Source organism: Macrotis lagotis, chromosome 2, assembly GCF_037893015.1.
Source record: "Macrotis lagotis isolate mMagLag1 chromosome 2, bilby.v1.9.chrom.fasta, whole genome shotgun sequence".
NCBI lineage: Eukaryota > Metazoa > Chordata > Mammalia > Peramelemorphia > Peramelidae > Macrotis > Macrotis lagotis.
The window spans coordinates 194,127,831-194,152,854 of NC_133659.1; the positions used below are offsets into that span (position 1 = coordinate 194,127,831).

At 38.5% G+C, this 25,024-nt stretch overlaps 1 protein-coding gene across 5 annotated transcripts in view; it reads right to left on the minus strand.

Annotated features, from left to right (window-relative positions):
* FAM117A (family with sequence similarity 117 member A) overlaps positions 1 to 25,024 on the minus strand; it is a 53,007-nt gene that overhangs the window by 12,334 nt on the left and 15,649 nt on the right. For all 5 annotated transcript variants that reach the window (XM_074224231.1, XM_074224229.1, XM_074224228.1 and 2 more), the window contains exon 2: positions 7,348 to 7,517. In XM_074224231.1, the coding sequence (XP_074080332.1) occupies positions 7,348 to 7,517 (170 nt within the window). The remainder of the gene's footprint in view (positions 1 to 7,347; positions 7,518 to 25,024) is intronic.

Below are 25,024 nucleotides of genomic sequence, written 5' to 3' on the forward strand. Positions count from 1 at the left end.
ATATTTATCTACTATGTGCTGGGTGCTAATCTCCACTAGCAGAAAACTTATATTCTATATTCTAACCAGAGAGACAACAAAGACTGCAACAGGCACCAGGTCACTGAGTTTATTTAAAGCTAGAAGATTTGAGAGATAATACTTATTTGACAGAGGAAAATAAAGCCCCAGAAAGGTTCTACTGCCTTGTCCAAGGTCATGAAGGCAGCAAGAAAGGGCCCTCTTCCCCATCTTGTTTATGATTAACTATAGCAGTGGAGTCTGTCCTAGATATGAAGCAGTAATTGGGCCAACTGGGGGCTAAGACAGTTTGATGCTGAGCAAGGTGGTCCAATGACAGTGGATAGTCTGAGATGCCCCTTAGCCCTGGAGTCTGCTTAAAAGTAATGAGGTTTGGGGCGGCTAGGTGGCACAGTAGATAGAGCACCGGCCCTGGAGTCAGGAGTACCTGAGTTCAAATCCAACCTCAGACACTAATTACCCAGCTGTGTGGTCTCCGGCAAGCCACTTAACCCCACTGCCTTGCAAAAACTAAAAAAAACAAACCAACAATAAAAGTAATGAAGTTCCCAGGACTCTTTAGTCCAGCATGTCACATGCCTAGATGCTTTCTTGTGAGGGTATATATGTGCATGTATATGCATACACACCTATGCAGACTCTCACTAGTGAGAGCAGAAATCAAACTGCAAAAAAAAAGGCAAGTTAATCAATCCAATAGTCATCTGATATTTTTCATCTAGTCCCATTGCCTTTATCACTCCATTATCAAAAGGGTCAAACCCACAGAATAAGTTGTCAAAGTTGCCAAAGTGTTAAGAAAGGGGTGGCCTTGTAATCTTTTTCCTTGTTTTCAAACAATACCAAAAAAAATCATAGCAACACTAGTTTGGGGGCAAGAGGTATGATTAGAATTGAGGCTGGGGAAAACAAGGTGAAAAAAGATGAACAAGGAAGAAGCATATTCAACTTTGTACCTCAGGTCTTCCCCTCCCCTCATGTTTGAGAAATGCCAGTTAGATTTATTCACAGGGGCCAAGTCAGTCCAGAGGCAGCTCATGTGGAAAACACACCCACATCCTCTAGAAACAACTGGGATAGGGGGCGCAAGCCTATGTGGGATGGGGAGGGGCAGGTACCCCAGTGTGCTGTCTACAAAATAAGGTGGCCAACAGAGGAACTTTCTGAAATAGTTGTTTCAGCTGTGGTAAGACCACTTCCTCTCTCTATATAGTACAAGACAAAATGCTTTGCACAGCAAGAAGATAGAGGGAGTAACCACAATCACTGGCATGGGCTGCTGCCAAACCTGCCCCTTCACCAGGCAGGACTAATTTACTAAAGCAGGCTAGTTGCTTTTCCAACTAGTGATTATTAGGAAGGAGTGTCAAAGGTGGAAAGGTGTATGCTTGCAGTAAAATAAATTCTTTACAAACACTTCAAAGATGCTCACAGAAACCCCTCCAGACCAGGAGAGTGACAATGATGGTACATTTCCATCAGTTCCTTAGCCAGAGATTCTCCATTTTTATTATTTGTTTAGCTAGGGTGTGGGGAAAGAGAAGGACTTAGCTGCAGTCACATCATCCAGGAATGTATCTTTTCAGTCATATAAATCATTTACTACTCCTTTTATTAAAACTATCTGCTCCCTGCTCAATGCTTGCCTGTCGACAATCTCAAAAAAAAAAAAAAAAATCAAATGCCCTTTTAAACACCTGGGGACTTTTTCTGGTTTCTATCGACCTCACTGTATCATATCTGAATATGAATAGCCTTCCAGTTGTTAGTCCTTTCCCATCTGCTCTCAGTTCCTGATTTATTCCTACCTTATCTTTCTGTTCCATCTAAGTAGATTTCTTAGAATCCCTAAGTCCTCTTTTTCTTCAAAAATCTTTGCTCAAGATGTCCCACACATCTGGAACAATTCCTCTTCCTTCCTTTCTCACTCTAATCTAACTCCCTCTTGTAGGTGCACAATTTAAGGCCATCTTTTTCAAGAAACACTGGCTCAATCCTACCCACTCCCTGAGCTGACACACTTATTCCAATGAATCCATTGAACATGGTGTCATTATTATTGTCTCATAATTATTATCAACCATATATGGTACTCTACTATTTACAAAGTATCTTATTTACAGTCACCCTGGGGCATTGGTAGTAAAAGCATTCTCATTTTATAGATGAGCTAACAGGCTCAGAAAGTCAGAATGAATTCCCCAAGGTCACTTAGCTAGCAAGAGTCACCCCTGGGATGTGAACTTAGATATCCTAATTCTAAAGATTAGACATAGTCTCTGTTCTTAGTCAGTTTAAATCTGATCAAAGAAATGGAACCCATTTACATGAAAGGCAGTGTAGTAATGGAAAGAGTGATAAATTCACTCTGTGCCCCAAATATCTAATAATATAGAACTCTGCTCCTGAGGGATCATGCAGGAAATACCTGCTGACTGTTTTATTGCAGTCAAAGTCAGTTGAAAGTTTTTAACCCTGATTTCTGATCAAAAAGCAAGTCTTAGCTACATTACATTGGCAGCTATGCACACAGCAGAGACTCAATAAATGCTTGCTACCCGAGTCAAGGTTGGATCAAGGTTAGTGGCTTCAGAAGTATCTACATTATCAGGGGTATGAAGAGGGTTGGGCCACCCAGACCATAACCATTGCTGTAGGCCTCACTGCAAAGACATTTAGCAGCCAAGAAAGCAGAGGCAGATGTACTCCAAGATATAAGGTACAGCTGCTTCCTCCTGGGTGGCAGAGGTAAGGCCCATCCCATTACAATGAGTATAACAGATGACAAACTATACTGGCATGGGTAAAAGTGACATGGTAGAGGGCAGGAGAGAGGTTTGGAGTGGTAACAGCCGTTATATTGGTTTAAGTAGTGTATCCTGGCATCATCCCCAAATTTTAACAGATTTTGGCTTTCAAAGCTTCCTAAGATTCATGGGCTCTGTGTCCTCTACTCTATCCTCCTGTTTCTTTTGGGGACCATGTTATTCAACAGTGATGTGACTGCATACTCATTTCTTGAGGAGTCACAATGCTAATACTGACACTGATGCTGCCTTTGAGGGTCATTCACATTCTAGCACCACACCAAAGCAAGCTGAGGTCTTTTGGTTGAATGGAGTGGAAGCCTTGAACACAAACAAGCCCTGAATACTCCATGGGTGGAGCAAACCTTTTGGTTTAGATACAGAAAGGCAGAAAGACAGAAAGGAATGGATGATCATAGTGCCTGAATTCTTCCCTGCTGCAGCCACACAATATTTACAGGTTGCTATGAGTTCCTCGAGGTCTGGGGCCCATCCACAGGAAAAAAGAGAGCCGTGTGGCCCTGGACCCGCCAAGCCTGGGGAGGGAATATCTCTGACCTCTACCTCACTGTGGCAGTGAGCCCGGGCCTGTTATATAAAAGATCTGGCCTACAGCTGCAGAGAGGCTGGAGCCCATGTCTTTAGATCCAGCCAAGGAAAATCTAACTCAGCCTTGAGCTGGAGAAGAAAGCTGCAGCTGAGGAAGGGGATGAGGGCTTCCTCGAAAGTTGGGAACAGAGGATGAAGGGATATGGATCAAAGGACAAGGAAACCTGTAGACAAAAACAAGACATCCTCAAGAACTAACAGTCTTTCTTTTGCCATCTAAAATCCCATTCTTCCTCAAATATCTTCCTTGCAGGGGCAGCTAAGTGGCACAGTGGATAGAGCATTGGCCCTGGAGTCAGGAGTAGCTGAGTTCAAATCTGGCTTCAGACACTTAACCCCACTATCTTGTAAAAACCCTTAAAAAAAAAAAAAGAAAAAATATCTCCCTTGCTTGGGCAAAAGAGGATAATTGTAGGGGACACAGAGACCATGAATCTTTGAAAGCTCTGAAAGCCAAAGACTGCAGTATCTAGATTACTGTCTGAACAATGAGATAGCAGAAGGAACCCTTTCCTAAGAATTGAGGAATAGCAATGGCTTGAATCTCTAGACAAGGCCCTGTGACCTGGCATCATCCTCCCTCACTGTTCTTCCCAAACACCTACTAGGGTCAACCACTTTGTAGTCAGTTCTTCTTGACAATTAGGAGCCTGATTTCACCACCTCCTCTGCTGCTCATCTTCTGGCTGCATCAGATTTCTTGGATGTATGCTCACTCATCTTCTCTAAACAAGAACACACGTTTTTTGAGATACAATTCAATCTTATTTTTTCATCCCAACATGTGAAAGGCAGTGATGGACATGCAAATACTTGCTAATGACCATTAGAAAAATGTACTGTAAGAAAATTAATTATTTGCTTTGGAAAAGAAGAGGACTCTGGAGGGTGTGAAGGAGGGATTTAAACCAATGAGGAAGAGAGTAGAGAAGGTGTGACCAACTCCTAGTCTATTTCAAAAAGGACAAAAATGAATGGATATAACTTCAGCAGGAAAGATTTATGAGTGAATACTGGGGAAAATTTACCCCAAGAAGCCCTGGACAAAGTTGTATAAAAGCATACTTCATGTTAGTACTTTGTGGATATTGCCTATTTTACAAACTAAATAGGTTTGTGACAACCCTATGTCAAGCAAGTCTATCAGTGCCATTTCTCCAACATATGTGCACACATCATGTCTTTGTGTCACATTCTGGTAACTCTTATTTTTTTTTTTTTTAGGTTTTTGCAAGGCAAATGGGGTTAGGTGGCTTGCCCACGGCCACACAACTAGGTCATTTGAACCCAGGTACTCCTGACTCCAGGGCCGATGCTTTATCCACTACGCCACCTAGCCACCCTCTACATTCTGGTAACTCTTGAAAATCTCATTATAATTTTAATTATTTTTATTATTTTTCAGTGATATTAAATGTTATGATGAATTGCAATAAGTGATCTTTGATATTACTATTTGTTTTGGAGCATCATAAACTTCACCCATATAAGAGAGAAAACAATCAATAAATGTTTGTGTTTTTGACTGCTTTGCCAACTAGTCATTCTCCTTAGGCCACCCTATTCCTTGAAAAGCAATATTAAAATCAATTAACAACCCCACAATGGCCTATAAGTATTCAGATGAAAGAGTCAACTGCTACGAAATTTCATTGTTGTCTTATTTTAAGAAATTGTCAAAGCCACCCCAACCTTCAGCAACTACTACCCTGATCATTCAGCTGCCATAAACATAGATAGAGGCAGGACCCTCCATCAGCAAAAAGACTGTGACTTCCTAAAGGCTCTGATGATAGCATTTTTTTTTAGCAATAAAGTATTTTTAATTGAGGTATATGTGTGTGTGTGTGTGTATTAACATAAAACTATTGTGCATTTAATAAATTAGAGTACTGTATAAATGTAACTTTTTATGCACTGGGAAAACAAAGTTCTATCACTCACTTTATTGCAATATTCTTTTCTCTGAGGTATGCTTATAGAATGCATGGAGAGTGTTATACTATCAATTAAATTCAAATTTATTGAGTGCCTAATATAATGTGCTAGGCACAGAGTGGGGAGAGGGGAGATACAAAGTGTAGAAAGACAAGATAACTGCCTTCATGTAGTATACATAGGAGCTGGTCACATACAGGGGAAGGGGATTTTAGTTCTAGCTGGACCACAGAGTATATATGGAGGATAACTAGGATAAGGTTGGAAAGGAAAGGTGGTAGAGGGTTAGTCCAGCAAGCTATATATTAAGGGTTTGAATTGTGTGCTGTAGAGACTAAGGAACTTTCAAGAACTTGGAAATTATGGAACCATATCCATGAATAAAGAAGATAATTCTGACAGCGTGGGGAATGGCAGGGAGCAGAAGGAAGAAAATGTAGGCAGGAAGATCTGATTGGAGACTGGCTTCAATAGCTCAGGTGTGATAAGGACTGAACAAAGATGGACTTGACTAAGTATTATGAGTAAGGAGAAAGAAAAAAGAAAAAAAAACAAGGTTTCAAATATGAGACTAGGTAAATGGTGCTGTCACAGACAGAAATAGAGAAGCCAATAAGAGAAGGTTTTGTGGGAAGATTTGTTTTGGTCATGTTTAGTTTGACATGCTGACAGAACTGTTAGTTCTCTTGACATTTTGAATATGAGTCTGGTTCAGGAGAGAGGTCAATGCTAAAGATATAGATTTGGGAATCACTTACTTAGAAATAATAGTTGGAATTTTTGCAAGTCAATGGAGTTGCCAAAGTAGAAATAAAAAGAGGATAGATGACCTTGGGGAATATTTTGCTTAAGAAAACAGGAATATGATAAAAAAAAGTAAATGATCAAAGGGCGGAGTTGATCTGAACTGGAGTTCATCTAATTCAATATGCTCATTTTGCAGATGAGAAAACTGAGGGCCAGAAAGGCTAAATTTTGCCTCTAAATCCAATGTTCTTCTTACTGGTAAGAGAGGAAGGTAGAGAACTTCAAAGTGTAATGCCTTAGCTCAAATAGAGGCATAGATGGAGGACTTTTCTAGGTTTATTAATCAATAAGACTAATACATCAAAATCAAAGTGCTTGCCTTCTCAAGGATGGGAAGAGAGAGAGAATTTGAAATTAAGAAGTATAAAAATAATTATTAAAATTTTTTTACATATAATGGAAAATTGTTAGCAAAATAATAATTTAAAAAATAATATAGGAAAGGAGCAAGTGAAAGAAAACAGCATTCCAATAGTGGAACTTTTGATACCACAAATATAAAATCTACTACCTTCTCTTCTAACTAGAAATCAATGCTCTATTACTTAATATATAAGTTTTCAGTCCCAATTTTATTTCTCCCATTTTCACATTCCTAGGTCATCTTGTCAGTTGGAGCATACTCAAGAAATGCAAATATCTATTAATGTCTTAGACATATCATTAGGAAGGTAAATTTACTTTAAAAAATCATAACTAATTCTAAAGACAAACTCAATTTGGATAACCAAATAGGAATTATTCATGGCAAAACTTAAAATCCCAAGCTGAATTTTATTTTCCACCATTCAGGTTGTTATTCAGAAAACGTAAAACATATTACGATTAGTTAGGCAAGTAAAACATTGTTTGAAAATTATCCCAAGGGCAGCTAGGTGGCATAATGGATAGAGCACTGGCCCTGGAATCAAGAGGATATGAGTTCAAATCCAACTTCAGATACTTAATAATTACCTAGCTGTGTGATCTTGACCAAGCCACTTAACTTCACTGCCTTACAAAAAACAAAACAAAAAAACAAAAAAAGAAAATTATCCTAGTGAATAGCTATTACATGACCACTGCTCTTTACTATTTGTGTGGATGACCAATCAAGTACCATCTAGATGAATCACCCATCTTAGTCCCAATACCTGGTGGGGAAAATGAGGTAAAACTCTATTACCTGAGTGGCCTTGTCATTGGTGCAGCAGGTAAAGGCGCCATCAGCATCTTTTGGCCACTGACCCAATAGGTAGGAGCCAAGGATTGTGTCCAGGGAGAATGTGCGTCGAACTCGGGGTGGTCGGTGCCTACATACCGACTTTTCTGGGACCACTGAACAGGGAACACTGGCTGGAAAAGAGCACAGCCCACATACTGACATCAGCATAGAGGAATTAAATGCAGTAACCACCTTCAGCCAGCCAGCTTCCCTAACTCTATAGCATTCTTATTTTTTCTTTTATAATCATCTTGTTATTTTGACTATTTGATATTACACAGCTTTAAAATTAGAGAGGGAGGAGAAGGAAGTGACAGACACTTGAGCAAGTGTGGGAACCTTTTTGTCATTAAACGCTATGACATGCCTTTTGTTGGCAGCTCTTCATCTCTCTCCCTCCAGAACCTTGGAAGTGAGGGCTTCTGGTTTCTCCAAGTCTGACAGGTAACCCTCCTCATCAACCCTCTTCCAAACTCCTTCAATTTTTTGTCTTATAATCCATTAGGATGTAAGCTCTTGGAGGGAAGAGGTGTGTGTGTGTGCATATATATATATATATATATATGCACACACATATATATATGTATATATATATATATATATATATATAGTTTTATTTCAATTTGTATCTCCTGATCTTAGCACATATTTATATATAGCTTTATTGCAATTTGTATCTCCTGGTCAGCTCTATGCCTCACCCAGAATAAACATTTAATTAAAGTTCAATCTATCTACAAGATTAAGTTGTTTCAAGCAGACCACATAATTATGCATGCAGTGTTATTAATATGTCAAATCTGGTTTGTTTGATGTTTGTCCTTCATTCTCAAAGAAGACAGTGACATCAGGGAGGTGATGTCATGACAAATGCATGAATTGGATGAGTGTGAGGGGGTGCTGTGATAAATCACCAGCCTCACTTTCTCCTCTAGAGTCATCAGGATCCAGTGTCCAGCTATGGATCAGGGTGACTGGAGATGGCTCAGGATGCAAGGCAGTCAGGGTTAAATGACTTAGCCAAGTTCACACATAGCTAATAAGTGTCAAGTGTCTGAGGCCAGATTTGAACTCCTCCTAACTCCAAGAACAATGCTATATCTACTGTGCAACAGCTTCTCCCTAGACTTGTTTCCCTAAGAATTGGGACTAAGCCTCGCCTACCCTTCAGATCTCTCATTATCGAATACAAGATCTTGAGTAGAATAAGCTATGTGATCTATAATACTGACAATTCATACTTCTCTTAGAATCCAATTCCAGACAAGTAAGACAATCAAGATAAAAATAATAATGACTACTTCAATTATTTAAGGACAAAGAATACAAATTAGATACTATCCATGGCTTTGAATTGATTTCTTTCTGCCTTTTCAGGCAGACACTGGGCAATGAAATTGAAGTAGTGGTAAGCTGGGAGCCAATCAAACTTATTTCAATTGTACATTATAGTATGATGTATAGTGAAGGCAGAGGTCAAAACCAGTGATAAATTTTTAATTTTCTGAATCATCTACATTTCAAATATCAAGGTTATCCCAACAGTCAATAATTTAGTTAAATATATTTATAAAAGTATATTTCTTCTAAAACAGAAGAAAATGCTTTCACATTTACAAACAATTTAATGTCCCACAATTCAAAGCAATATTTAATCTTAGGTGGATTTCCATCTGCCAACCAGATTGGTAAAATAGCAAAGCAGTAGATCTAACAACCAAAAAGAAAGAAATATGCAACAAATCTATAGTAATTAAAGCTAGGACAGAAACTCCATACAGGTATAAGTCTTATGAAATACTTTTCCCCTACTCCATTAACCCCATGGATATAGGCAGTACAAACCACTGATTCTATTCAGCCAAGTAAAGTCAGTGTCACATTTGGAAGTTGGTAGGGAGGAAGGTGGATAAGATAACAGCTCATCTAGAGGGAAAAGGAATCAAAGGAGTTTCCATGACAATGGGAAACACCTAGGGTCACCTTTCTCCAAACAGTCTACTCTGGACAGTGTTATGTGTACATGTGTGGGGGAAGTATCTCTAAAACAGTAGAAATGGTAGGAGTCAAAGAATGAGGAGGAAATCCACAGACAAGGTACTGAGAATTTGAAAAAAAAATGTAGAAAAAAACCCAAAAAGCCCACAACCAGAGAAAGGTTAGCTTCAAAGCAGATAAACCAACAGTAAGACAAAGACAGTAAAAAATTAATAAATATTTTAAAGGTCATAAAACATTGAACAAATATGAAGGAAAATAACTAAAAATCCCTAACAAAAAAAAAAAAGAATTTTGCAGATTCCCTAGAACAAGAAACTCCAGAAAAGCAAAGGGAGCTCAAGTCATAACCAAAATAACATTATGTCCCAAAGTTGAATTTTTTTTTTTTTTGCAAGGCAAATAGGGTTAAGTGGCTTGCCCAAGGCCTCACAGCTAGGTAATTATTAAGTGTTTGAGACCAGGATTTGAACCCAGGTACTCCTGACTCCAGGGCTGGTGCTTTATCCACTGCGCCACCTAGCTGCCCCAAGAATTTAATCATTAATGAAAGAAGATAAATAATCTAGATGCTAGTAGACTAGCTAACAGTCTCCCTCTCCAAAACTTTTACACTCATACTAGGCAACTTCAATATAAACACTGATGTTCCTTCAAACACCCTAATTTTTCATTTCCTCATTCTACTCATTTGCCAAGACCTATTTTTCTCTCCATATTTCTGCTACTTGTAGAAATGATATACACATGTATTCTACTCTGATGTTCATGAATTCCAAAATTCCTTTATCCAATTATAATCTTCTATCATTCCATCTCTCCTTATGCCCTTCAACACCTAACCCTATTTTTCATCCTTGCTATGACCTCCACAAATCCTCATTCCTCAGTACATTCCCAATGCTCTGGCTCATTCCTTTACCTTCTTTAATCTCTAGTCTCTTGGTGATCTCATTGCTCTCATGGATTCAATTATGTAAATCCCAGACCTAAATCTAGCCCTAGCCTCTCTTCTGAATTCCAACTAGTCCTGTATCACTAAGAACCCATAGGGCATTTCAAACTGGGATAATCTATAGTCATCTCAACATCTATATTGGAAGCCTTTGGTGGTTCATTCTGCTTTATCCCTTGCTTCCTTGTCCCATTGCCAAGCATACACCTTGCCATACACCAAATCTGTATTATCCCACTATTGGTTTTCTTTGTTCTCACTCTCATGGTCCTGAATAGAGCTGGAGGAAGTTACAAAGCCATGAATAGGGTCACTAAAATTTTGTGTTAATTTAACATAAAATTATATGCATCAAGATAATCTTCCTGTACCTTCTTTTGACCTTCTAGCCCACTCAAGAATAGCAACTGTTCCAAAGCTTACCATTTTCAATTTTTAAAATTTGTTTTGTGTTTTTCCCCCTCGTGGCTTTTTTCTTTTTGTTATGATTCTTCTTTTACAACTTGATTAATATGGAAATATGTTCAACATAGTCATACACGTATATAATCTATATTAAATTGCTCTCTGTTGGGGAAGGAAGGAGAGAGAGAGAGAAATATGTAAAACTTAGAACTTTACCAAGAAATGATTGTTGAAAAATATCTTTGCACATTGTTGGAGAAATAAATTAGTTAAAAACAAGCAAACAGCAGCTGTTCCAAACCTTATTATCTTTCTTCAAAGTCTGTTATGACCATCCTCCCCTTCCAGGTGAGGCCATTACCAAATTCACCAAAAAAAAAAAGGCAATTCATCAAAAACCTTTTTTTCTCCTCATATGGCAGGTTGAAATAATTATCCAGTATCTCCTCCTTTACTCAAGTCTCTAATGAAGAGGTGGTCTTTCTTCTTTGCAAATCTCAACCTCTTTATAGGGAGCCTTGAACCCATTTTCTCCAGTAAACTGAACCCATCATAATCATTTCCATTCTAATCTTCAATTATTCCTCTATTTCATACTTTCTTTTCTACCAACTGCAAACATGCCTATGTTTTCCCCATCCTTAAAAAATTCTTCACTTAGCTAGCAACCCTTCTGTTTTCTTATATCTCTCTGCCTCTTTCACTTCAACTCCTCAAAAAACAAAACTACTACACTGAGCACTTTCTGTTCCTTTCCTCTTATTCTCTTTTACATCTTCTGATATCTAATTTCATTATTTACTTTCAAATACCCTCTCCAAAGTTCCCACCATCTCTCAATTGCCAAATCTAATGACCTTTTCTCAGTCCTCATCCTTGACTTCTCTATAACCTCTGACACTATCAAAATACATAATATTCTTTCCTCCCCTGGATTTTCACAACACTGCTCCCTTTTAGGTTTTCTTATTACATTAACTGACCCATCTTTTGTCTCCTTTGTTGGCCATCTATATCATTCCCACTAGGCTCTGCTCTTTACCCTCTTGAATATCTATAGTCTCTCTTGGTGTTCTCATTACTTCCATGGATTCAAATATCATCTCCATGCAAATCCCAGATCTAAATCTAGCCCTAGCCTCTCTTCTGAATTCCATCCAATTCTGCATCACTAAGAATCTATATAGGGCATTTCAAACTGGGATATGCTGTAGACATCTCAAATATCTACATTGGAACATATCCAAAACAGAATTGTCTTTCCTCCAAAACCTACCCCTTGTAAGAACTTCCCTATCACTGTCAAGGGCAACAGAATCCTTCTAGTCACTCAGGTTTGTAATCTGAGTTGTCAAACTCAACTTTTTGCTCCTCCTCAACCTAGACAATATCTCTTCTCCATGTTTCATTATTTCCACTGACATACTATCATCATTCGGGCCCTAATCATCTTGTCCCAATTACTACAGTTGTCTTCTGTTTTCCCTTTCTCAAATCTTCTTCCTATTCCACTCTTTTCTCAGAATTTCCTTAGTGATTTTCCTAAAACACACTTCTCTCCATCCCAATGACTCCCTTCCCACACCCAACTCTGGCAATCAATAAACCCTAAGTGCTCCTTATTACCTCTAAGTTCAAATCTACATATAAATGTATACATACATAAATATAAACACATACACATATATAGATGTATGCATGAATACATATACAAGGGTACCACAAAAGAATGTTACTAAAGCTAAGTGGTTTGGGGTAGCAATAGAGAACAGATTTTTTTTTTTTTTTTAGGTTTTGCAAGGTAATGGGGTTAAGTGGTTTGCCCAAGGCCACACAGCTAGGTAATTATTAAGTGTCTAAGGCCGATTTGAACTCAGGTACTCTTGACTCCAGGGCTGGTGCTCTATCCACTGTGCCACCTGGCCGCCCCAAGTGGAAAGATTTTGAATCATAGGCTTATCAGGGTGGGAAAGGAAGGGCAGATAATTAACATACACAAATAGGAAGAAAGAGAAATTAGCAATTTAGGTAAATCTAAATAACTTGGTAAATTTGTACGAACAGACAAAAGAGCAAAAACTCACTATGGAGACAAAGTTACTTACCTCAAAAAAGAAGGGTATACTAATACCCTTATATTGATACTAATCAATATAAAAGACATAGAGAAAAAGACAAACTTAAACATCACATATTAAATGTAAATGGATCAAATAATCCTATAAAATAAAAGATAATGGCAGAATGGATAAGAAAACAAAATCTAACTGCTGCAAATGAGAGAGACACATGAAAATAAACATTCATGGGATAAAAAGGAAAGGCTTCAACAAAATGTACTAGGTAGGTATCAGGTGATTCCAAAAAAGGGCAAACTAGCATCTTGCGCAGAACAAAGGAAGACAAAACTTCAGTGTTGAGAGAAAAGGAAAATTCATCATGCAATACAAGTTCACTTTTTAAACATTTAGCCTAATACATTTAGGGAAGCAAATCTGCAATTTATTCTGAAGGTAATACTTTTTTTAAAGAAAGAGTTTATTTATTTTGGGTTTTACAATTTTTCCCCCATTCTTGCTTCCCTCCCCCTACTCCCCACAGAAGGCAGTCTGTCAAGTGTTTACATTGGTTCCATGTTATACATTGATCTCAGTTGGATGTGATGACAGAGAAATCAAATCCTTAAGGAAGAAAAATAAAGTATGAGATAATGAAATTACATAATAATATAATGCTTTTTTTTTCTAATTTGATGGTAATGGTCTTTGTACAAAGTCCATAATTCTTTCCCTGGATACTGATGGTATTCTCCATTGCAGATGGTGAAGGTAATACTTTTAAAATTAGTGGCTGCTTTAAAGATAACTTAAAACTTGATTATATTAATTTTTGCTTACTCTCCCTACGAAATAGGAAAAGACAGAATTACTCTCATCATTTTATAGGCTAAGGATATTATTAGTTTTCCCCAAATTATAAAGTATATCAGTGAAAAAGCATTTCCTTCTCCTAAGGTTTCTATCTCCTCCACACTGTCTCCTTGTATTCTTTCCATTTTGAGTAAAGGATTAGAGAACAGATCTGACCCTTTTAGGAATTTTTATCCCACCAGACCAGTCTATTAATTGTCACTTTATTCTCCTAAAATCACACAAATCCACAGAGATAAGGCACAGGCTCTAAAAGGCAAATTTATGTAAACCACAAATCAAGAGCAAAAAGGCAGGTAGAAGGGCAAAACATACAACATAGGGTAGGAGAGAGATTTGGATGTCGTAATTCTCAAGTCTTTCACCATAATCTGGAATCAGTAGTTCTCAATATAAAGGGGAGCTGCCTCCATCAACCCTATAGGTTATGCTCTGTTGTTGTTCAATCATTCAATTGTGACTCTTTGTGATTCCATGGACCATAGCAACCAGACTCTTCTCTTCTCCACAATTTCTCAGTCTGTTAAAGTTAACATTCATTGTTTCCAAGACACTATCTATCTTATCTTCTGCCATCTCCTTTTCCTTTTGCCTTTAATCTTTTTTTTTTTTTTTTGGTTTTTGCTAGGCAATGGGGTTAAGTGGCTTGCCCAAGGCCACACAGCTAGGTAATTATTAAGTGTCTGAGGCCGAATTTGAACTCAGGTACTCCTGACTCCAGGGAAGGTACTCTGTCCACTGTGCCACCTTTAATCTTTATATCAACATCAGTCCTGACTTTTCATTATGTGTTCAAAGCATTTAAGCTTCAGATTTTAGTATTTGATCTTTCAGTGAAAAGTTCAAATTAATTTCTTTAAATGCTGAAGGATTTGATCTCTTTACTGTCCATGGCTAGAATGCTTCATCTATCTGGATTTTGTACCAGTCACACATCACTTATGGTTCTCTATCACCCTTCTGAATAACATGCACTGGATATTTATTCTTTATAATAGCTAATTTTCTGCTCATTACACTCAAGAAAAGATGCAGAGTATTTAATACACAAGGTGAATAATACAACTACTTCCTGGTCCTTCCCTAGTGCTTTGACCAGCAATTTTCTCCTTCCTTGGCTCTTGATGTTATAGAGAGCAATACTAAGTCAATAAGTCAAAAAAGAGAGAACAAGGATATTCTTCAGTGAGAATCTTTGTCTTCTCTAGTAGCCACTGATTCATAGAAAATTGACTGAACTCATTTGGAGAAAATGTTTTTACCTGAGGAATCAGGGCTAAATTCTGACTCCTTTGTCATCAAATAGATGGGTCAATCTAGATCTTTCTATCCAGAAGAGGACAAAAAGAGCTGGGTCCTGGTCCCTGACCTCCGCAACCACCACTATCCTCTCTTGGTGGAGCCCATCATCAGGCACAAGATCAAAAGATTATCTTTCTCTGTCATGTATTCTTTTGCCAGTTTTCCTCTCCTCTTCAAATTGCTGGTCAGCTAGGCCTTCTCAGGGTAATGCAAACACCTGCAACATCTGCCTTGAGCCTGAAGGAGATGAAAAAAGCCTGGACTTTTTGGGGAAAGCTTCTATGTCATAGGGTTAAAGTGAGGGGCAAATAAAAGCATGTTTGTAGAGTACCTTGCAAGTTTTATAATGCTTTATATGAATTATTGGCCATATGTCATCTAGTAAAAAAGGAGAAAAATCTATTCATAACTCAGATCATTGCCCATGTGGAATGGTCCTTGTGGAAGTTATCATTCTAGTTCTATTACCAAGACCATGCACTGTGGAAAGGTTGAAGTGAAGTAGATTGTCCTATTTATAACATGGTAGTGATATGTATTATGACTATTATTATTATTATTATTATTATTATTATTATTATTATTAAAAGGGAATCAGGAAAATATTTAGGTTACAAAGGTTAAAAGTAGCTAGTTACAGAGTTAGATATAAGCTTTCTCAATCAACCAGATCTTGTCCTCAGTTAATGTGAGTGGGCACAATATAAGTTTGGTGGTCCAGTTAGCCCCTTTTTCTACCCCCTCCATGGTTTTTCAGGCTTCCCAAGGAAATTTGAAGAGTTGGGTGTTAGACACTACCCAGTAGAATTTCTGGTCTTAGGAAGAGGAAGAAAAGCCACAAGAGGAAGTCACCACAGCTGTCTGTGGTTAAGAGTGCTACTAGATTCTTTTAGGGAAGGGATTGGGTACCTCCTTTCAGATTTGGGGTGGGGGAGTAAGAGGAGGACAATCAACATGTAGGCAAAGAAGCCTGCACCATCAGAAATGAGATCATGGAACCACAAGGCCCAGGAGCAGAGCTTTAGGCCAGGATATCCAGGAGAGGCTGCAAGAGCTGAGGCTGGCCACTGAATAAGGGTGGAGTGTCCTGTTTACAGCACCCTGGTGGTGTTATCAGCCCATCGCAGGCACCAGCCTCCACAGCACTACCCACCTGGCTGAGAACTCTGGCAGGAGGCCAGGTCACTTTAGCCTTTAGCTGAGCAGTGGCAGGGGCTTTCAGTTCTTGGGCAACCATAAAGAAAAAGGCACTAGAGATAAGAGGCCTCAGGTGCTATCTTCCAGCGCCACTTGGCTCGGTCTCCCAACTGCTTCCCCTTATACAGCTTCCTTGCTGGGGCAAAGAATAGGTCAAGTGTCTTACTCTCTTGGAGAAGTAATGTAAGGAAGGGAATACAAACGTGCAGTGAATTACACAATAAGACATAGATAGGCCAGCTGATGCACAGAAGACCAACATCTTGCTCCATCCTGAGATAATGAGGACACTGAGGTCAAATTCAGCCAAAGAAAGGCTAACCCCCAAACCAATCAAGCAAACTCAAATGGAAAGGCCACTTGGCAAGTCTCAAATTGCCACCACTCAATTTTTTGGAGGGGAGAGGGCAATATCTTCTCAAGAGCACCTCCTTCTCTCTTCCTCTTCCTCTTTATGGCTAATTCTCCCTCTTCTTTTTTTTAATTTAATTTTTTTATTCTCATTTTGTACAAATTTTTTTTTACATTAATAAAATAATCTTGTTTAAGAGTAAACAAAATACCCCCTCCCCCATGAATATAGACTTGCTTCAGAGATAAAGGGGAGAGAAAAAAAATTAAAATAAAAAAATAGTAATAATTGTAGGTATGGCCAGGTGGCGCAATGGACAAAGCACCAGCCCTGGAGCCATGAGCACTGGAGCCCACATCCAGCCCCACAGACCCAACAATCACCCAGCCATGTGACATGCAAGCCACCCAATCCCCACTGCCCTGCAAAAACCAAAAAGAAGAAAAAAAAAAGACCCAAAATAAAATAAAATAGTAATAATAGTAGGGGTGGCTGGGTGGCAGACAGAGCATTGGCCCTTGAGCCAGGAGCACCCGGGTCCAAGGGTCCAAAGGTCCAAATCCTGCCTCAGACACGCAAAGATCACTCTGCTATGTGGCCCCAGGCAGGCCATCCAGCCCCATTTGCCCTGCACCCTCCCCCAAATAATAATAATAAAAAATGTGCTTCAGTCTTTGTTCCAACACCAACAACTCTGTCATAGGTGGATCACATTCTTTATGTTATGTCCATCGCAAAAGTTACTTCCATATTTTTCCAACGTTGCCATTGCTGATCGCAACTCCCTCCTTTCTTATTTCTCCACTACCATGTACTATATTTTCTCTCTCCTTTCACTGACTCTGTTATAGGGTAACTGAGTGGCGCAGCAGACAGATCCCTGATCCTGGGGCCAAGAAGCCCTGAGCCCCCATACCACCCCTTAGGCCCAGAATCCACCTGGCCCAATGGTCCTGGACAGGCCTTCCAATCCCAGCCCCTTACAAGAAGTAAAAAAGAAAATGTGTTATATCTAACCACTCTCCCCGCCATGGTCCATCCTCTCCTCCTTTATTCACATCCCCACCTCTTCCCCCTGCTCCCCCCACTTCTTATTCCAGATGTCTATACCCCATTGAGTATATATGCTGTTTCCTCTCCTAGCCACCTCTGATGAGAGCAAAGGTTCCCTCACTCCCCCTTGCCTCTCCCCTTCCATATCATTGCAATAGCTCAATGTAATAAAGAAAAATCTTATTATATGAAATATCTTGGCCTATTCCCCCTCTCCTTTTTCTTTCTCCCATTACATTTCCCTTTTTTTCTATTGACTCCATTTTTACACCACATTTTATCTTTGAATTCAGCTTTCTCCTGTGCTTCAACTATAAAAGCTCCCTCTACCTGCTCTATTAACTGAGAAGGTTCATATGAGTATTATCAGTGTCATTTTTCTGTACATTCTCCCTCTTCTTTTACCCATTTTTGCCTGGAGAGAAAAGGGAAGACAAGGGACATGAACAGTTTTGGGAAGGGGAGAGTGAGAAAGAAGACACAAGATGAGAAGAGAGCTCACTGGCTACTGTTTATAGCTAAACTAGTGATTCATTGATGGGGGAAGGAGATGCTGAAGCAGGAGTGGAAAAATAGCTCCTGGTCAACTTAATTTGGACTATAACAACTAAAAAATATTTTATTATCATCTTCATTTCTTTTTTCTTTTGTTTAATTTAATTCTTTTACAATTACATGTAAAGATAGTTTCAATATTGGGGGATTTTTGGTAAGATTTTTTGAGTTTCATATTTTTCTGTCTCCTGTTTTCCTCCCCCCCATGACATCAAGTAATCTGCCATATGTTTTATATATATATATATATATATGTATATATATATATATATGCAATCATTTTTTGTATATACAATCATTTATTTCCAAATATATTACCCTATCCGTGTAACTTAAAAAATAAGAAAAAAACTAAGCAGTTCAATATCACATATTAACTGAGGATAACAGAATATACAACATTATATACTTCTGTTTCTCCACCTCTTCAAAGAAGGATGACATAGTCCTGATTCTTCTTCTTCAATACTAAGTATTAGTGTTAAGTTTTGGAATTTGACATTGGTTTTTTGATTCTTTTTATTTATAAAGGGATAATTTATTTTTTCCCAGAGTTTTCATTTCACTCTACATTAATTCAAATGAAGTCTCTCCCATACTTCTCTAAATTCAAGTTCATTGTTTCTTATGGCAAAAATGTAGGGATTGAACCAGGTAGCCTATTAAAATCCATTCCAACTCTAAACCTTTATGCTTGTGATCTTATAGACTACAACAATTTAGCCGAGGCAACAAAAAGGTGAATTTCACTTATTTTATTTACTATCCTCAGCACTCAGTGAGGGAGAATGGGTCCAGAAAAGGGATTATTCTCCACAGCCTAAAGCTTTTGGAGCAGCTATAAAAGAACTGAATGAAAAGTAGAATGGTCAGACACTCGAACGGTGGCTCTTGCTGTCTGTGACATTTTTAAAAATTGGAATTCTATGCATTTTATATGTTAAAAAAACATTCTGAAACCATAGGCTTGAATGACAATCAATTATTAACTACTTTTATACACTTTTAAAACCTCATTATCCCTGCTCACAATCACCAATGATCTTTTTTTCCAATTTTTCTTCCTGTGCCCTTTCACACTCATCTCAGAACACAAATATCAGTATACAAAAATCACAAAGTGGGTTTACCTCCCCCCACCAATCCTGATGGCATCCATAAAATCAAATGGGGAAAATTATGTTTACAATGTCAATATTCTTTGACCCAAAGATCTCATTGCTAGGTATATACTTTAAGGACATCAAAAAACATTAACTAGGGGCGGCTAGGTGGCGCAGTGGATAGAGCACTGGCCTTGGAGTCAGGAGTACCTGAGTTCAAATCTGGCCTCAGACACTTAATAATTATGTAGCTATGTGGGCAAGCCACTTAACCCCATTGCCTTGCAAAATCTAAAAAAGAAAAAGAAAAAAAATTACAAAAATTGCACACACACACATACACACACATATTTGTCATTGCTGTTGTTGGTCCTTCACTCTTGAAGAAGACCATGACATCAGGGAGGTGATAATACGATATGCACATGAATTGGTTTTAAATGAGGGGCTGAGCCATCTCGGTCCAGTGGCTAGATATGAATCAGAATGACTGAAGATAGCCCTGGATGTGAGGCAGTCAGGGGCTAAGTGACTTGCCCAAGGTTACACAGCTACTAAGTGCCAAGACTGGATTTGAACTCGGGTCCTCCAGACTCTAGGGCCAGTACACATGCAAACACATAAACACATGTATATATGCACACGTATATATATATATATATATATATATATATGTATACATACACATATACAACAGCAGCACCATTTTATAATAGCAAAGAAAAGTAGGTGTCCATTCTTTGGAAAATGGCTAAATGATATAACTGCACCAGAAAAAAATGACAAATGAGAAGAATTCAGAGAAACATGGGAAGACTCAAATGAATTCATCATGCAGAGCAAAGTAACCATAACAAATTAAAAAATCTACATAATGAATATAATTGTGTAAGGGAAACAAGCAAGAAGAAAATGAAACTAAATGCAGGTGCATCTTTAATGACCAAGCTTGGCACAGGAGATGAGCTGAGAAAACATAGGTGCCTCCCCCTTAGTGGAGGCGGGCAAAATTGCATATATTGTCAGTTCTGGTTGAGGAGGAGGTTGGTTTAGTTTAACTGTTTTTCTCTTTTCTCTTTTTAAATCTTTGTTATAAGGGAACAAAGGTAAGGAAGGGGGAAGATAAATTTGGAAATGGATGTGATATAGTGAGATATAAAACAAAAAGACATCAATTTAAAAATAGAAATCAAAATCAAAGGAGAAGATAAAAGAAAAGCCAAAAAAAGATATTTCCTCCTCTAACCCCACTGTTTTGATTTTCTCTTAGGCCTTACGTACATGCCTGAAACACCTATTTTCAGAGTTGAAGCTTTGTCGAAGAAAGATCAGGGCAAAAAGGGAGGCAGTCAGGCTCTCCAGCTTCCTGCTCCCCACCCCTCAACCCCTTTCACCTTGAATGCTTGTTTTGTCTCTCCTCGTCCCTGTATCTAGCAATTGAAATCCTACCCATCTTTCAAGATCCAGCTCCATGCTCCATCCCCCAAGTCTTCCTTCCCTGATTCCCAGGCAGAAATGATTTCTTCTCTGATTTCTTTTAGCACTTCCTTTGCCTGCCTTATAAGCTTTTACCCCTGACTATGATCATTACAAGTATGGATGATTTTATTCACTGTCTTTGTATCTTCAGTGACTAGGTCATAGGTAGGTACTTATTGATTATCCTACATGAAGTGAGTAAGGAATTTAGAATCTGAGTCTCAGATTAGGACATTAATGCACTGTTGGTAGAGTTGTGAACTGATCCAACCATGGAAAGCAATATGGAAATATGCCCAAAGAACACTAAACCTGATCATAATCTTTAACCCAGCAATACAATACTAGGCCTATACCCAGAAAAAATCATAAAAAAATAGGAAAAGTGCCACATGTTCCAAAATATTCATAGTAGCTCTTTTTGTAGTACCAAAGAATTGGAAATTGAGAGGATGCCTCATGGCTGAACAAGTTATAGTATATGAAAGTTATTGAGTAGTATTATTCTATAAGAAACCATGAGTGGGGGCAGCTAGGTGGCACAGTGGATAGAGCACTGGCCCTGGAGTCAGGAGTACCTGAGTTCAAATCCAGCCTCAGACACTTAATAATTAATTACCTAGTTGTGTGGCCTTCGTCAAGTCACTTAACCCCATTGCCTTGTAAAAAACCTTAAGAAAAGAAAGAAAGGAAAAAAAGAAACCATGAGTAGTTGGACTTTAGAGAAGCAGGGAACAAATTATGGGAACCAATGCTGAATGAAGAAAGCAGAACCAAGGGAACATTGTACAAATTAACAACAACATTGTGAGATGATCAAGCATGACGGATGCAGCTTCAGAGCAGTTCAGAGAGCTAGGACAACCCTAGGAGACCTGCTATAAACAGTACAGTACTATTCCTCCCTATCCAGTAGGAGAAAAACAAAACCAAAGAAAAACCTACAGTCTGAATGAATACTATGTTTTACTTTTTAAAAATTCTTTTATTTTTCTTTCCTAACTCATCATTTTCTATCTTTTCCCTTAGTCCTAATTCCTCATACAGAAAATGACTAATCTGCAAACATGCTAAACACCCAAAAATATATTTTAAAAAAGAATATGAGCCTCAGTTTCCTCATTTGTTATATAAGAAAACTGGACTAAATTGGTGGTTCTCAAAGTATGGTCTAGGGACCTCTGGGTCCACATGAAGTCCAGAAGACCAAAATTATTTTCATCATAATACTAAAATACTTTAATTTCCAAAATGGCAACTATATATAGTCCAAAAGATATAGCCCACATAAACAAAAGCTCTTTGGGAAGGGGGTCCTCAATAATTTTAAGAGTGTTAAGAACCGAGAACAAAACATTTTGAAAATTACTGGATTAGATAATCTCTAATCCATGATTAGATCATTCCTTTCCTGTTTAAACCCTCTGATCTAATAAAATTTATTTGTATTATGTTAGCAACCTGCAAGCATGGTGCCTTGCAGAATAGATGCTTAATACTTACACCATCTTGGCTGTCCAGTGTAGATGCCTTTCCAGGACCTTTGCAGGATTAAAAACATCAGAGAAAGGAGCAGCTCAAAGATGATCGGGAGGAGGAGGGAGTGGTGATGGTAGTTATAGTTCTTCTGGAGAACACTTTTTTCTGCAAGACACCTGCAGTTGGCAGCTGTGATGGGAGATGCAGGAGCCAGAACCTCTGGGGTGGGGGGTGAGGTTTGTTCAGTATCAAACTGCAGGGTCCTAACTAGGAATTTTAATATCTGGGCCAAAATTGGTGAGAGAAAAGGGAACATCATTCCCTAAAGTTAACTTTGTTCTCTTCAGGGGAAGAAAGATTGATTCTGGCATACATATTCTAACAAAAAAAAAAAGGTAATGGGGGAAAGACCCTGATACCTTCTGCAGCTAAACCCCTCCTTTATTACCTCACATGCTCTGCAAGCTGGGAGAGTTAAGTACCCAGAGGTGAAAGATACAGGAATAATGAGCTTCAGAAGGAGGTATGCTTCAAAAATGCTGGTGCCTGGAATAAAGCTCCTGTTGCCCTGTCCTAGTTTGAGTCCAGCAAACAGCAATTTGGAAGAAAACAAGGAGTGATGTCTAGGGAGCTGAAGCAAGAAAAGAACAATACCACCAGCAAGTCTTTTGTTCTGTTTTATATAAATGCTGAGATAAACAAAACAGTGGGGTTTCAAAGTCCTCATGGTCCAAATGAGGAGGGGGTGGCATGAGCATTGTGCTTGTGGGAAGTATGCTCTAGGGAAGCTGTGTTTAAACTAAATCTCCAATTTGATGGTCTCACTACTCTTAAGTACTCCTTGGAAACAATACAAGAAGTCCTTGTATTTCAGATGGGAATATGAAAAAAAGGAGCTTCAAACATTTCCTTCAGCTACCAGTAGTTACTTAACTCAAACATCAGAGAGAAAATAATCAGATTAAGGAGACAATTCCCTTTACCAAGAAGAGTTATAGAGACTGAGAACTCACATTTGTTGTAAACTCACATGAACAACTTCTCTGAAGGGCCTGAACTCTGTAGTTTATAGCTCAGGATAGGGGAGCCAAGTGAAAGAATTCCTGACTTCACAGTCATTCTCCTGAATAAAGTTTGCCTCTGCAGGCAGCTGGAAAAGGGGCCCAAGGAGAGACCCATCTGGAAATGTCATTGTGGGAAATCACTCAATATGAGGAACACTAGAGCCATTTCAATCCTGCAGGGAGGAGGACAGCATCAACTCCAGAGATAGTATGTGTATTTAAACTGACATTTGCTCAGTTCTCAAGAAGTTGCAGTTAGAAGAAAATGAAGTGGTGTGAACTTTTCACCTTTAATCTAAATTCTCGGCAGGATTTCAACATCCTCTCTTGTTGTGTATCTCTGTCTCTCTTTCCTTCCCTCCCTTTAGCTCCCTCTCCCTGACTGAAGTATGTTTCCTTTGGAAATTGCTGGACCTTTGAACTAATTACCATAAATAGCATAACAGAATGGTTTTCTAATACTCTACACCATACACATTTGAAAATAATAAATTTTAGTGGTTTATGGACCAAGAGAGTTGACTGGCACAAATCTTCTAGTAAATGTCACTGCTTCCTATCAAAGACAACAAAAATAAGTTTAAGTTGACTTTTGAGTCAATAAGTGATGTGGGAACAGGATCGATGAAGGGAGATGATAATACTACCATTTTGTAGGTTAAAGCATTACCCACATATTTTCATCTATCCTCATATAGTAGAGAGGACAGAGATTGCTATAGAAGACCAGACAATCTATAGTGGAAAGGATACTAGATTTTGATTCATAGGACCTGGGTTTGAATCCTCTGTGATCTCAGGCAGGTCACTCAAACTATTTGGGTTTCTTCATAGAAAAAAAGAGAATTGGCCTATATGGTCCCTGGTCCCATTTAACTCTAAATGATCTATGAGTTACAAACATGCTCAGGAAGAGGAATTGAGTTCCAAGAGAGCATATAATTGCCGAAATTCATTCAGGTCTCCCTTTTCTGAAGTCCCTTTCTTCTATAGCCTGTCTCCCTTGAGAAAGAAAAGAAGTAAACTACATCCTGGGGACTAAATGGAAAATGCCCAGGCCTCAAAGAATCCTAAACTGTTCAGGTATATCTCAGGAGGAGAAGTCACCAAACAAATCAGGTTATAGGACTTCCTTTTTTTTTAATCCAAAAGAATGTGGAGTAAAGGGAAAGAAAACAAATGTTTCTTCAAGATTATAGCCAACTTAATCATTATTGAATAATTATTGGTTTTGTGGCCCACTCTGATTTCCCCCTGTCTCTCCTTCCACTTCCAAAGGAAACTTCTTGGTTGCAGGAATTTAATATATGCTGAGATAATGCAAACATGTACTATTAATTAAAATAAAACAGAATTAAGAAAAATTTTTGGTGGAATGATGGCACTGCTTTCCCTCTACTTTTTTTTTTTAAGTTTTTGCAAGGCAATGGGGTTAAGTGGCTTGCCCAAGGCCACACAGCTAGGTAATTATTAAGTGTCTGAGACCAGATTTGAACCCAGGTACTCCTGACTCCAGGGCCGGTGCTTTATCCACTGTGCCACCTAGCCGCCCCTCCCTCTACTCTTAAAAAAAAGTCATAATACAAATCCAACGGAACTATTTTTAGATTATACATCATATGGTATTGTTCATACCACTGCCCACACTCATTAATGTAGATAATGCACAATTACACTTCAGAAGGCACATATTCAAACCACTTCCCAGCTAGGATCTTGCTAACTTTGAGAGACTACAAAGTAAGCTCATAGAGTGAGAGATAGAA